The 13,347-nt window shown below is 49.9% G+C and overlaps 2 protein-coding genes across 4 annotated transcripts; one reads left to right on the top strand and one right to left on the bottom strand.

The window, feature by feature from the left end:
* Window positions 1–443: 443 nt before the first annotated feature.
* cnot2 (CCR4-NOT transcription complex, subunit 2) lies at window positions 444–9,175 on the bottom strand. Of its 3 annotated transcripts, none has more exons than XM_084671264.1 (15): window positions 9,073–9,175; window positions 7,864–7,995; window positions 7,347–7,419; window positions 6,813–6,960; window positions 6,248–6,580; window positions 4,917–4,981; window positions 4,565–4,690; window positions 4,283–4,407; window positions 4,016–4,130; window positions 3,344–3,500; window positions 3,142–3,203; window positions 2,930–2,979; window positions 2,533–2,633; window positions 1,921–2,071; window positions 444–1,738 (listed from the first exon to the last, which is right to left on the bottom strand). In XM_084671264.1, the coding sequence occupies exons 2-15, from the start codon at window positions 7,981–7,983 to the stop codon at window positions 1,652–1,654; spliced, it is 1,713 nt and encodes a 570-aa protein (XP_084527390.1). In that variant the 5' UTR covers window positions 7,984–7,995; window positions 9,073–9,175; the 3' UTR covers window positions 444–1,651. The 3 variants fall into 3 exon arrangements, with proteins under 3 accessions (XP_084527390.1, XP_084527387.1, XP_084527389.1); XM_084671261.1 differs by having other exon boundaries at window positions 7,864–8,897; window positions 9,073–9,124; XM_084671263.1 differs by having other exon boundaries at window positions 1,927–2,071; window positions 7,864–8,897; window positions 9,073–9,119.
* A 1,994-nt stretch (window positions 9,176–11,169) lies between these two features.
* lrrc10 (leucine rich repeat containing 10) lies at window positions 11,170–12,582 on the top strand. The gene has a single exon (XM_084672758.1). The coding sequence runs from the start codon at window positions 11,594–11,596 to the stop codon at window positions 12,404–12,406; it is 813 nt and encodes a 270-aa protein (XP_084528884.1). The 5' UTR covers window positions 11,170–11,593; the 3' UTR covers window positions 12,407–12,582.
* Window positions 12,583–13,347: the final 765 nt, after the last annotated feature.

The raw sequence follows: 13,347 nt of genomic DNA, 5'->3' as shown, positions 1-13,347 counted from the left end.
GCACAGTTCTGTATTTGTGGGTCTGAGACGACCACCTGCAGGAGCAGAGCATGCACCTCACCTGTGTGCTCTGACTGAGTCTCCCAGCATGCACCTCACCTGTGTGCTCTGACTGAGTCCCCCAGCATGCACCTCACCTGTGTGCTCTGACTGAGTCTCCCAGCATGCACCTCACCTGTGTTCTCTGACTGAGTCTCCCAGCATGCACCTCACCTGTGTGCTCTGACTGAGTCCCCCAGCATGCACCTCACCTGTGTGCTCTGACTGAGTCCCCCAGCATGCACCTCACCTGTGTGCTCTGACTGAGTCTCCCAGCATGCACTTCACCTGTGTGCTCTGACTGAGTCTCCCAGCATGCACCTCAACTGTGTGCTCTGACTGAGTCTCCCAGCATGCACCTCACCAGTGTGTTCTGATGTCCAGGGGACAGGAAGACAGAGGAGCAGGAAAGACTAGACTGCTTTATTACAAAGAAGCTTTGAACCTCTGAAAATACAAGATTGGTCAATCATAATTTCTTTTTTTGTCATCAAATTGTGTTTTTCCTTTTCCTATGAAATGCTGCCGTTTAAACAGCTTGAGAGCCTCTTCCTCCGTGCTCACGGTCTGACAGCTGTTTGAAAGGTGAATGTCCTTGGTTGGAGTCAGGCCTCTCCTTGTTTTGTCTTTTGTATTTCTCTTGTGGTATTTGGCCAAATGCTAAACCTGGTCCAGCAGATCCAGAAATGTTGTGTTTAATCCACACTGCTTCCCCACTCACCTCCTGAAAACGAGGTGCAAGAATGGGCAGCACTTTTTCCAAAATAGATGTAATATATATATATATATATATAGACATATATATATATCATATATACACACATTCCTACATACATCTTTATTTATGTGATGTCCAAAAAATTAAAAAACAAAAATGTACACATTTATTACAAAATAGTAACAAAGAGTGGAAAGTGTTTAAACAACGACACTTGGTCCTCTCGGTCCAGCAGAGGCTGTCTGCCTGCTGACAGAACGTTCACAACAGTCTCTAGTCTGGGTCCACTGAAGACAGGAAACATCCACAAAGAGAGGAGGGGGCTGAGTGGATGTTTAACGAGAGAGGGAATGTACAGGAGGAGGAGACGTGACGACTAGGTTGGTCGTCTTTCTAAGAACAAAGCGGGGGAGTGTTTTCACATAAAAAGCACAAACAATTTTTGTGTTCTTTTATTACTAAATATAGTGCAACAATGAACATTGCGTTTCTTCGGCCTTGACGCTCTCATGAACGGTTGGTAGTCCTTTGTGTAACACTTTCTGAGGGAGGAAAAAAATGGAGGCATACCCCTTGTCCTGTCACTGCAAGTGTCGTTTGTGGATTGTGGGTCGGCACCACCAGGTGCTGAGATGTAAAACTTACCACAGATCCTCCAAACTAGACGAGGAAAATGAAAACGAAGAATAAAAAGGAACCAAGTGGGTATTTGGGCAGCACACCATTTGGAAAGGCTCTGTTCCAGTGGGACCTCCTCTGCAGTCAATGAGCCAAGATCCTCAAGGAATAAAAACGATCCGTCTGGGTCACCTCCCTCCCACCCCCAGGCTGGGAGGGAGGTGGGCGGGGCCCTGGGAGGGAGGTGGGCGGGGCCCTGGGGGGGGGGGGGGGGGCTCAGAAAGCCTGCTGGGCTGGGTTGTAGTTGAAGGTGGAGGGCACGTGAGGCCTCTCCTCCAGCTTATCGTACTCCAGGTGGAACTCCTGACGGAGAGAGGGAGAGAGGGGGGAGAGAGGGAGAGAAGGGGAAGGAGAGAGAGAGCGAGAAGAGAGAGAGACAGGGAGAGACAGAGGGAGTCACTGTGTGAGAGCTGACAAAATGTGGAGGTCCTCTGAAGTGTTGACTGTTGGTGACGAGTGAGGGAAGCAGATACTGAAGCCAATACCTTTACCTTGGCTACCTTCCTCCAGTTCAGACAGTCGAAGAAGTAGTATGTTCCCCTCTCATAGGCGTTGGTCTTCAGAGAGGGCTCCATGCCCGGGGCCCGCGTGATCCATACCCGCTCCTCCTTGTGGTAGCGCCAGTCCCGGTTGAAGCTGGAGGAAGGACAGGAAGTGGAGAGACAGGACGTGGAGAGACAGTCCATTAATCATGTCTTACAGTAAATCTGTCTTCCTGACTAACACATTTACAATACAAGAATCATGTTATTTTTTTCCATCTGTCCTTCTTGATGTGTGTTACTGGAACAGCGGTAGATTGCGGTAGGGGCAGATCTATGTGACGGTAGAGGTGAGAGGGCAGAGGCAGGTGAAGGGGAGAGGGCAGAGGCAGGAGAGATGGCAGAGGGCAGAGGCAGGGGAGAGGGCAGAGGCAGGTGAAGGGGAGAGGGCAGAGGCAGGTGAAGGGGAGAGGGCAGAGGCAGGTGAAGGGGAGAGGGCAGAGGCAGGTGAAGGGGAGAGGGCAGAGGCAGGTGAAGGGGAGAGGGTAGAGGCAGGTGAAGGGGAGAGGGCAGAGGCAGGTGAAGGGGAGAGGGCAGAGGCAGGGAGATACTTACAGCTCCACGGCCGCCAGCAGTTGCAGCAGATCTCCTCCGTTCATGTAGTAAAGGTAGAACAGCAGGTCCTCCCCGTACCGAGCCAGCTTGATGGCTGCCAGCTGACAGGAAAATACCACTGACTTTATACACACCCAGATTACCACTGACTTTATACACACCCAGATTACCATTTACTTTATACACACCAAGATTACTCTTTACTTTATACACACCCAGATTACCACTGACTTTATACACACCCAGATTACCATTTACTTTATACACACCAAGATTACTCTTTACTTTATACACACCCAGATTACTGCTTTCTTTATACACTGCCAGATCACTGCTTACTTTATACATATATGATCTAGATTGCTGTTTACTTTATATATATCCAGCTCAGACATACCTTGTCCCTGATGTGGATGTTGGTGAGATACTCTGAGGGAACATGAAAATCTGGGGGAACACGGGAACATGGTTAACATGAATGTTGGTGTTGGCTGTGCATGTGTGTGTGAGTATGCATGTGTGGGTGAGCATGTGTGTGTGTGTGAGCATGTGTGTGTGTGTGTGTGAGCATGTGTGTGTGTGTGTGTGAGCATGTGTGTGTGGTTTTACCGATGTCCTGTGGTCGACATGGAGCTGATGCCCACGGGGAAGCAAACTTGGGGTAGAGGTTTCTGTGGAGGGAGATCATTACACTCTTTATTCACACTGCAGCATGAATACCATCACCCACAACAGTAAACAGCTGTATTTCTCTGGAGAGTAAGAGTGTGTGTTTGAGTGTGTGTGTGTGTGAGCGTGCGTGCGTGCGTACTCAGGTGAGTTGAGGTTGAGTCCCAGGGTGGTCAGGTCGCTGCCCAGGGCCAGGTGCACCATGCCAGGGTCCGTCTCCGCCGCCCGGATGAACGTCAGCAGGCCAATCATCCCAAACTGGTCCGTCACCATCCCCGAAGGGATGTTGGTCACTCGGCCTGCAGGGGGAGGAGGGGCAGTCAGGACACCAGCACACACCACAGCTACTACCAGGCTGCTACCAGGCTCCACAGCACAGGAACACAGCCTCTCAGGGTCACAGCCTCTCAGGGTCACAGCCTCGCAGGGTCACAGCCTCTCAGGGTCACAGCCTCTCAGGGTCACAGCCTCTCAGGGACACAGCCTCTCAGCCTCTCAGCGTCACAGCCTCTCAGGGTCACAGCCTCTCAGGGTCACAGCCTCTCAGGGTCACAGCCTCTCAGGGTCACAGCCTCTCAGGGTCACAGCCTCTCAGGGACACAGCCTCTCAGCCTCTCAGCCTCGCAGGGACACAGCCTCTCAGGGTCACAGCCTCTCAGGGTCACAGCCTCTCAGGGTCACAGCCTCTCAGGGACAGACCGGGCCCAGAACTGGGTTCTAAAACCCACTATGTGTTCCCTGGTGAGGGTGGGAACAGATGAAGTTAGGGTTGCCAGTGTTTGGCGGTGTGGCGGCAGCAGGGTGGACGTCTCACCGTCCGGCAGCACCTGGATGCCTTTCCTCTGGTTGTTCTGGCCCAAGCTCGTCTTGTCTCCGGGAAACTTGGGTCCGTCGCTGCTGGACGAGTTCTTACTTGTGGAATTCAGGTTCTGAAGCAGGAGTAGATAGAAGTAGTAGTGAAGGAGGGAGTGAAGGAAGGAGGAGAGATGGGAGAGTTAAGATGAGAGGAAGTCAGCCTCTGGGCTGTTTGAACTGCAGGTGTCCACGGTTGTCCTGTCCTGTAGCACATGACGTCACTCACAGCTTTGCCCTCCTCTCCCCCCAGCGCCGGGTCCTTGAGGTTGGCTCCCGGCAGCGCGGGGAAGTCCTCGTTGTGGATGGAAAAGTCCTGATTCTGGTCGTTCGACGGCTTCGTCACCATGCCGACTGGAGGAGGAGGAGAAAGGAGTAGCAGATTCAAATAAATAAGGCTTCTACTGAGCTTGAGAACCACCCATTCATTATGATCCTGTGTGTTGTGGCAGGGAAACGTCTAGAACATGCAGGTTTGGGAGCGGGTGGTGTGGAGGAGGAGCAGGCTCACCGTAGGGAGCCCTTCCTGCCAGGGGGTTGAGCAGCGGCGTGGGGTTTCCTCCACCCTCCCTCCGGCTCCTGTCTGCCAGCGCTGGGAAGTCAGACAGGTCCAGCCCCGTCACATTCTCGCTGCCGTCTGAGAGGACGTGGAGACAGACAGGTGAGACACGTGGAGACAGACAGGTGAGACACGTGGAGACAGACAGGTGAGACACGTGGAGACAGACAGGTGAGACACGTGGAGACAGACAGGTGAGACACGTGGAGACAAACAGGTGAGACACGTGGAGACAGACAGGTGAGACTGGCTCCCAGGAGACAGCTCCGAGTCCACTCCTTCACACACAAGCAGGACCACTAACCTGTGCCGTTGAAGATGTTGTTCATCCCAAACGCCTGGTTCCGGTTCATTCCAAACCCCGACATGCTGCAGACAGCAGGAGAGATATCATCATTCCATGTTTATCCAGCAGAGGACACATCCTTGATCCATGTTTATCCATATCCATAGTAATGTCTGTCTGCTATAACACGTTACATCTACATGAGCAGATGATCCGTTTGATGGTCAGTGGGCTACTGTTACCTTCTCATTTACCCGTAGCGACCACAACTGTCCTGAAGCACCTCTTAAGGGTTCAGGACTATCTCACCTGGTGCTGGTTCAGTACTAGCTCACCTGGTGCTGGTTCAAGACTATCTCACCTGGTGATGGTTCAGTACTAGCTCACCTGGTGCTGGTTCAAGACTATCTCACCTGGTGCTGGTTCAAGACTATCTCACCTGGTGATGGTTCAGGACTAGCTCACCTGGTGCTGGTTCAAGACTATCTCACCTGGTGATGGTTCAGGACTAGCTCACCTGGTGATGGTTCAAGACTAGCTCACCTGGTGATGGTTTAGTACTAGCTCACCTGGTGCTGGTTCAAGACTATCTCACCTGGTGATGGTTCAGGACTAGCTCACCTGGTGCTGGTTCAAGACTATCTCACCTGGTGATGGTTCAGGACTAGCTCACCTGGTGATGGTTCAAGACTAGCTCACCTGGTGATGGTTCAGGACTAGCTCACCTGATGATGGTTCAGTACTAGCTCACCTGATGATGGTTCAGTAATAGCTCACCTGGTGATGGTTCAAGCCTAGCTCACCTAGTGATGGTTCAAGACTAGCTCACCTGGTGATGGTTCAAGACTAGCTCACCTGGTGATGGTTCAGGACTAGCTCACCTGGTGATGGTTCAAGACTATCTCACCTGGTAATGGTTCAGGACTAGCTCACCTGGTGATGGTTCGAGACTAGCTCACCTGGTGATGGTTCAGGACTAGCTCACCTGGAGATGGTTCAGGACTAGCTCACCTGGTGATGGTTCAGTGCTAGCTCACCTGATGATGGTTCAAGACTAGCTCACCTAGTGATGGTTCAAGACTAGCTCACCTGGTGATGGTTCAAGACTAGCTCACCTGGTGATGGTTCAGGACTAGCTCACCTGGTGATGGTTCAGGACTAGCTCATCTGATGATGGTTCAGTACTAGCTCACCTGATGATGGTTCAGTAATAGCTCACCTGGTGATGGTTCAAGCCTAACTCACCGAGTGATGGTTCAGTGCTATCTCACCTGATGATGGTTCAAGACTAGCTCACCTAGTGCTGGTTCAGTACTAGCTCACCTGGTGCTGGTTCAGGACTAGCTCACCTGTTGATGGTGAAGGGCTGGCGTGCCGGCTGCTGCTTTGGCATGCAGATGATGCTGGGCGAGCAGCGACTGGGGCTGCCCAGGCCGGAACTCCCCATGCTGCTGCTTCTGCCGCTCAGGGCGATGCTCTGGCCCACCTGGCCGCTCAGGGCGATGCTCTGGCCCACCTGGCTGCTCAGGGCGATGCTCTGGCCCACCTGGCTGCTCAGGGCGATGCTCTGGCCCACCTGGCTGCTCAGGGCGATGCTTTGGCCCACCTGGCTGCTCAGGGCGATGCTCTGGCCCACCTGGCTGTGGTTCAGCATGTTCCTCGTGTTCATCGGCAAGGAGCCCCTGCAGACACACTCAGTTACCTCCTCAAGCCTTCCTCTCAGAGGATTCTTAATGCTGCTAGGGAGCCATTGTGCAGCAGTGGGGCTGGTGTTGTAAACATGGTGATCATGCTGACATATGGCTGCAGGTGGATAGGAGTCAAACGTTCTGGTTCACACGCACTCTCTCCCTCAGATTACCTTCCTACACATACAAACACACACAAAACGATCAGCGTCCGGTTCACACACACCTGCTTGGCGATGGAGGGGTGTGAAGGGACATGGTGGGCCCCCCTGTGGTGGGGGGGATGTGGCTCTGTAGCTGGGTGCTCTGTGCGAGGCTGCGGGGGAGCTGGGGAGTGTTGGTTCCCAGGCCTCTTATGGAGAACCCCAGTGCACCTGCAACACAAGAGAGGAGTCAACATTCAGCTCTGATAGCAAGTTTCAAACAAACCCCTATATCCTTGTACTGACCCCTCTGTTCAATGCTGGATCCTCTAGATCAGGACTGACAACTGACAGTGTTTTGAGTTCCCTTTTGGTGTTACGTGTCTCCAGTTACCTTTAGCACTCACCACACTTTATGCACCTCTAGCAAACATTTTATCAACTTAAAGTTCATTATCAGATACACAACTGCAATGCTCAACTACAAGGTAAGTGGAGGACGAGTTCTGTCATGTGATCACGTCCGCTCCCCTAGACTCCTGTGGTCTTGGTGAGGACAGACAGGCAGAGCGGAGACGAGGGCAGACTGGCAGAGCGGAGATGAAGGCAGGACTCACTCTGTGGACCATACAGACTGGCACCCAGCTGGGACAGCTGTCCCGACGACGAAGACGAAGGCGACGACAACATCTGGAGGAGACAGACGGACAGACAGAGAGGGACAGACAGACAGACAGACAGACAGACAGACAGACAGACAGACACAGAAGGACAGACAGACACAGAGGGACAGACAGACAGACAGACACAGAAGGACAGACAGACAGACAGACAGACAGACAGACACAGAAGGACAGACAGACACAGAGGGACAGACAGACAGACAGACAGACAGACAGACAGACAGACACAGAGGGACAGACAGACAGACAGACAGACAGACAGACAGACAGAGACGTCAACCACAGCGCAGCAACACGTGTCACATCCTCCCAAACAGCCCGGTGTCTTACCCTTCTCCAACTGAATGCTAACTAAGCATGGTACAGTGTAAGTGTTAATGATGGTGTGAATCTCAGTGACAGCAGAGAGAAGGCGTCTCTGCAGGTCAGACACAGTGGAGAGGGAACTCACATCTTTGTCCGACCGATGGGGGAACATCGGCGGTTGGCTGTAGTACATACTCTCATCTGGAAAGTCAGTGTCCACCACCTCTACAATCTCTACAAACTTCTTTAACGTACCACCGTACATGCCGTTTGTCACCTGTGGTTGGAGACACAACATGAGAATGACACAACAACACTGCTGCTCCCTGTCTTGACTGCTCAGAACCAAGACATGCAGCTCAGTGTTGCAAGAAGTCCACACATACGTTCAGCTAATTCAGTCTCCTCTCATCCATGAGCACACACACACACACTAACCCAGCCACACTGATGTACATACACCGACATGCTCACAATATAAATTGATGGATCAGGTATCTGGTCAGCTGTCATTAATGTAAGAACACACAGGGCTAAGGATAAGTCCAGATGACACTAATTCCTGTCTTGGTGATGGTTCTTTAGCAGCAATGTATGACCCATTCTAAATACCTTCCCCTAACTACTATTATTAGACTACGCTAAAAAGCCTGCTGGTAATTCATAATGCATGCTGCCGCAACGCATCCCACCACCTCTGATCCATCAGAGACATGTAAAATGTAAACATTCGCGACGTGTAACTGGATCACTTTAGATTAGTAAATGTGTATGCAACTATAAATACCTACAGTTGCCTTGCCTAAGCAGTTGGCGAGTGCGCTAACTAACAAGCAAGATCCTGCAATTAATCTATTTAATGGTTGTTTATACCCTAAATTTACGGATGGCCGATGCTAGCTAGCCTAAATGTCATTTGTGAGGATGATTTCCAGCTAGCTATGCTACCGTTGCTTGACTAGCTACAACAAGCTAGCATCACCAAGGGGTGCCTCCTGAAACTAAACAAGCTTCGGTTCGGCCAGCTGACTGCTACTAAATGTAACGAGTGGCGTGCAGGTTGGGCCTGTGATGCCTCCGAACCCGTTCCGTCCACACTTTCCCGTCCCTCCTCTTTGGGTCTCAGATGTAAGCCAGCTAATGTTACTAGTCTAGTAGCACGAAGTACTGTAGCAGCTCCTACAGTCAGACAAAACAGAGACAGGTGACGGCTCGAATTTAAATCCGTAAAGTCATCCAAAACACACCAGAACCAACGAGCAAGAACTACTAAGAAACGCGTGTTAAAGCGAAATTGTTTTAGTGGTACCGAACGTTTTATATAGGGTGAAAAATAAATAAAAAAGGCAATTACCGCATTAACTTCCCTTCTCCTCTTAGATCCAAGATGGCTGTGTACAATCGAGAATCCTGGGTGAATAGTCCTTTACCCTCTGACCTCACCCTAACCTCCTAACCATTTCCCTTCACAAAGTGAACGAACTGCAGTTTACAATAACGCACACCATCGTTGCTTTTGGAAAAGAAAAAATATATATAAATGAAAAAAACATGTTTCTCGTAATTGTTTGCAAGACCAACTAAACAGTTGAAATGTTTATAAATAAAGAGGGAAAGATCATGTGGTTGTAGGGCCAATTATCATAAAATGCCTTTCTTAATAGATTATACCAATACTGTACATTGAATAATAATTAAAGGCAAACATCCCAAAACCATAACCGAATGTCCATCACTGGACAAACAAACTACTGTCTCTACTCTCACTGTTCTATTTTATGATGGAGATAGAACTGCTGACTATGATTAAATATAAGGTATTTTTGTGAGGACAGGAAGGACTTGGTGATATGGTAAAACATAAAACAGCTTTTAGCGTGAATAGTGGACTTAATCCACTAAAAAAGTTTAAGAAAACAATTGATTTTTATATAATTTATAATTTACACATTTGACATAACTAAACATGACATGTCCCAGGTGATGATGAGGCAGGATTGGTTTTCTTTATTGTTTCCATGGATGGACAATGATCAGTGTGTCATAACTCATTTTCCCCTCTTCAGTTAACATTCATCAGCCTGACAGAGAGCAAGAGAGAGGGACAGAGAGAGAGAGAGAGAGAGAGAGAGGGACAGAGAGAGAGAGAGAGAGAGAGAGAGAGAGAGGGAGAGAGAGAGAGAGGGACAGAGAGAGAGGGACAGAGAGAGAGGGACAGAGAGAGAGATGATAAAAACAGTCTATCAGTAACCAGCATGCTTGCTCCTGTGCACCCAACACTCGTGCAACACCGATAACGGATGGGAAATTCCTGCCCTGTATCTGGTTAGAAAATAGCCCTAATAAAGGTACACCTGATAACACAGACATGTCACACCTCAGAGTGTCCTAGCTAGACAGGGCGAAGCTACATCACTGCTCAGAGTGTCCTAGCAGGGCGAAGCTACATCACTGCTCAGAGTGTCCTAGCAGGGCGAAGCTACATCACTGCTCAGAGTGTCCTAGCAGGGCGAAGCTACATCACTGCTCAGAGTGTCCTAGCAGGGCGAAGCTACATCACTGCTCTTGGGCTGTGTGGGATACATGTGATGTGAGACACCTTTTTATTGGCAGGTCATCAAAAATACATCTTCAGCTGCAGATGCCTGCAATGTGATGACGAGACGTGATGTAAGAAGTAAGCCATTACTCACAAGAATAATCTACACTGATTACGTCTGGTTTTAGAGAACAGTGTCCATATGGTGTCATTAATTGAAGTTCAATCTTTTTTTCTTTTTTTTTTACCCAGCCTGCCATGGAAAAATACCCCGGGATCGAGGAATGTCTAAGTACACAGATAAACAGGACACTTTATCCACTGGTCAGTTGTTTAGACCTTCTGCAATTCCCACAATCCTTCACACTCGCACACGGCATCTCCAGTCTACATGTGAAGGCTGGACTCCTTCACGTGAGGTTGAGAAAGCACAGCCCTGTGTTGGCATTCACAACCCCCTGACACGCCTCGTCACTTTTGGAGAAGGCTGGGACGTCATTTTCCACTGCCTCTGGCAAACATTTCAAACCACCCAATGATTTACCACTGTTTCAGTTAGTTTCAGCTTGACTAACGCACTCACAGGCACACGGGCAAGGCTTCCGCCATGAAGCAACACTGCAACAGCCTCTGCTTACAGTTACTCCTTTCTGGTCATATGTTTATTTTTGTTTTGTTTTTTGCAGAAGCCCACTTGAGTGTCAGTGATAGGGGCTTTGACGCAGAGCAGATTGAGGAGAAGGGAGGAATGTAGATGATCTCTTCTGGTCTTTGATCACCGAGCAGCTCTTGTGCTTATCCGTGGAGTCCTGCTCCTGGCCCCCCCCCCCCCCCCCCCCCACCCCGCTCTCGCTCTCTACCACTTCTCACGTTTGGAAAAGGAGGAAAAGTCATTAAGTACAACTGGGAGGAGAGAGCAGTTCGAGTCCTGCTGAAGCTCAGAGCCACAGTCAGACAAGAGCTGGCGGGTGTCTGAACAAGAGAATCTCTACTATTACACTTCCCTCAGCACATGAGGGGAGCTCAATACCATGCCAAAAATTATTGGTATTTGGCAAATATTGGCAAACATGGAAACCTTAATGGGAAAGACTACACTCCCTCAGGAAGGCACACACAGGTCTGTTTTGACAAAGTAAAAAAGGATTTACAGTGTTGCCGGACAATCGTCTGTTAATTTTTTGCTTTAAGAAATATTTTTTTATGATCAAGGAAAACAAGGAATGTACCAACTGAGAGTTTCATCATGACCTCCGTCATGTTCCTCTTTCAGCTTCCCCCTCGTGTCCCACTGACCTGAGGCGCAGGTGACCGAGAAGCTGTCAAGGGTGACAACATGGGGAATGTCATTCGAGGAGTGGTGGCTTTCATTCCCTCAGAACGCTGCCAGAAGTTCCTAGTCGGGGACCTGAAGGAGATGCCCCTGGACAGAACGCTCGACCTCAGCAGCCGACAGCTCCGCCGTCTCCCCGTGTCAGCTTGCGTGTTTAACGAGCTGGTGAAGCTGTACCTGAGCGGGAACCACCTGAGCACCTTACCTGCCGACCTGCACGGCCTCAGGAAGCTGCAGCTCCTGGCGCTCGACTTCAACTGCTTTGAGGAGCTGCCGTCGGCCGTGTGCCGACTGCCCCAGCTGAACATCCTTTACCTGGGCAACAACAGGCTCTACAGACTGCCCAGAGAGCTGGGGCAGATGAAGGAGCTCAACACGTTGTGGCTGGAGACCAACTGCTTCACGGAGTTCCCACGAGTGATCTGCGACCTCCCCAACCTCAAGACTCTTCACTTCGGCTACAACCAGCTGCGCAGCCTGCCGATGGAGCTGGGCGGGCTAGCGGAGCTCCGTAGCATCTGGTTAGCCGGAAACCAGCTGAACGAGTTCCCCCCCGTGTTGCTGGCCATGCACTTTCTCGCCGTGATCGACGTGGATCGGAACAAGATCCGTCGTTTCCCAGGCCTAGCGCACTTGCAGAACCTGAAGCTGGTCATCTACGACCACAACCCCTGCGTGAACGCACCGGTGGTGGGAGAGGGTGCCAGGAGGGTGGGCCGCTGGGCGGACAGCTCTGATGATGAAGAGGAGGAGGAGGGCTCCAAAGTGGAGGAAATTCCAGCTGAGGCTCAGGCACTACTAGGAGATGAACGGTAACAGTTGTTATTGATGTGAATGTCATTAGTCTGACTATGAGTTGTGGCAAGGTCCGTTGGTGCCCCGTGATGTGGAGAATTCACTGGAGAGGCCGTTTGTTTTGGCATGTTACACAAGCAGTTGGGCCTGATGATGTTTGGTTCCAAATATGGTCAACTTAATGATGTGGACTTACAGAGATGGCCAAGCCACCAGCTGTTACGTTTGGGTTTCTGTCACAGACAACACAGACCTCCAGAGTGCGGTCAAACATGTGCAACGGAGTTCTTATTCACTGTTGATCTGTTCGTTTGAAATAAACGTAGAAATGTAAATACAAAATAACACACTGTTGAATTGGTCTGTGGGTCTGTTTTCAATCATCCGCTCATTGTTTAAAAATGTAATATTTCATAAACTTATGTCTGGAAAAATGTCTGTACCTGCCAGGGCACACACCATTGAGATCATTAATCTATGTGATGCATGGCTGCAGCCATGCATTTGCCCTCCTCATCCAGATCACTGCATAATTCATTTGACAGACTGGGGTCCGAGACTTGATTAAAGACCTCTAATGGCTTTTAATACCACCGCCAACGGAATAAGGATCTGACCTCACATGCAGTAGGCTACAGATTCCATTTCTCTCTCTCTTAGGAACATAGTTTCACACGCACTAATTCTGATCACAGTCACTGTATAAAAAATGATGTCCGACTTTGATTCAAGATTCATTGAAAAGGAAGGCCACTGAATATGTGAATAACAGAGTGTTGCCCAGCAGTTCAAACTTTGACAAAAAACAAGCTTCACGATGCGTTTTCCTCAAACCAAAAGCACTGCCATAGCTAAATAGGCCTAAGTTTTTTACTTTGTCTTCACAGTTCAACATAAGGATGTTCATGACAGTGACTGATCTGATACAGTCCTGTCCAATTACCTTGACAGGCCTGGAAAGG

Source organism: Hypomesus nipponensis, chromosome 14, assembly GCF_054491055.1.
Source record: "Hypomesus nipponensis isolate SF chromosome 14, ASM5449105v1, whole genome shotgun sequence".
NCBI lineage: Eukaryota > Metazoa > Chordata > Actinopteri > Osmeriformes > Osmeridae > Hypomesus > Hypomesus nipponensis.
The sequence above is the reverse complement of the archived record's forward strand: the minus strand, read 5'-3'. Positions and strand labels throughout refer to the sequence as shown.

What these genes read in the sequence shown, in the direction of transcription:
- cnot2 (XM_084671261.1), bottom strand. Translation starts at nt 8,016, where the DNA reads ATGTTGTGTCTCCAACCACAGGTGACAAACGGCATGTACGGTGGTACG. An exon ending in ACATCCACATCAGGGACAAG is followed by an intron (nt 2,634 to 2,929) that starts GTATGTCTGAGC and finishes TTTTCCTGTCAG; the next exon opens with CTGGCAGCCATCAAGCTGGC. An exon ending in CTGCTGGCGGCCGTGGAGCT is followed by an intron (nt 2,072 to 2,532) that starts GTAAGTATCTCC and finishes TCCTTCCTCCAG; the next exon opens with CTTCAACCGGGACTGGCGCT.
- lrrc10 (XM_084672758.1), top strand. Translation starts at nt 11,594, where the DNA reads ATGGGGAATGTCATTCGAGGAGTGGTGGCTTTCATTCCCTCAGAACGC.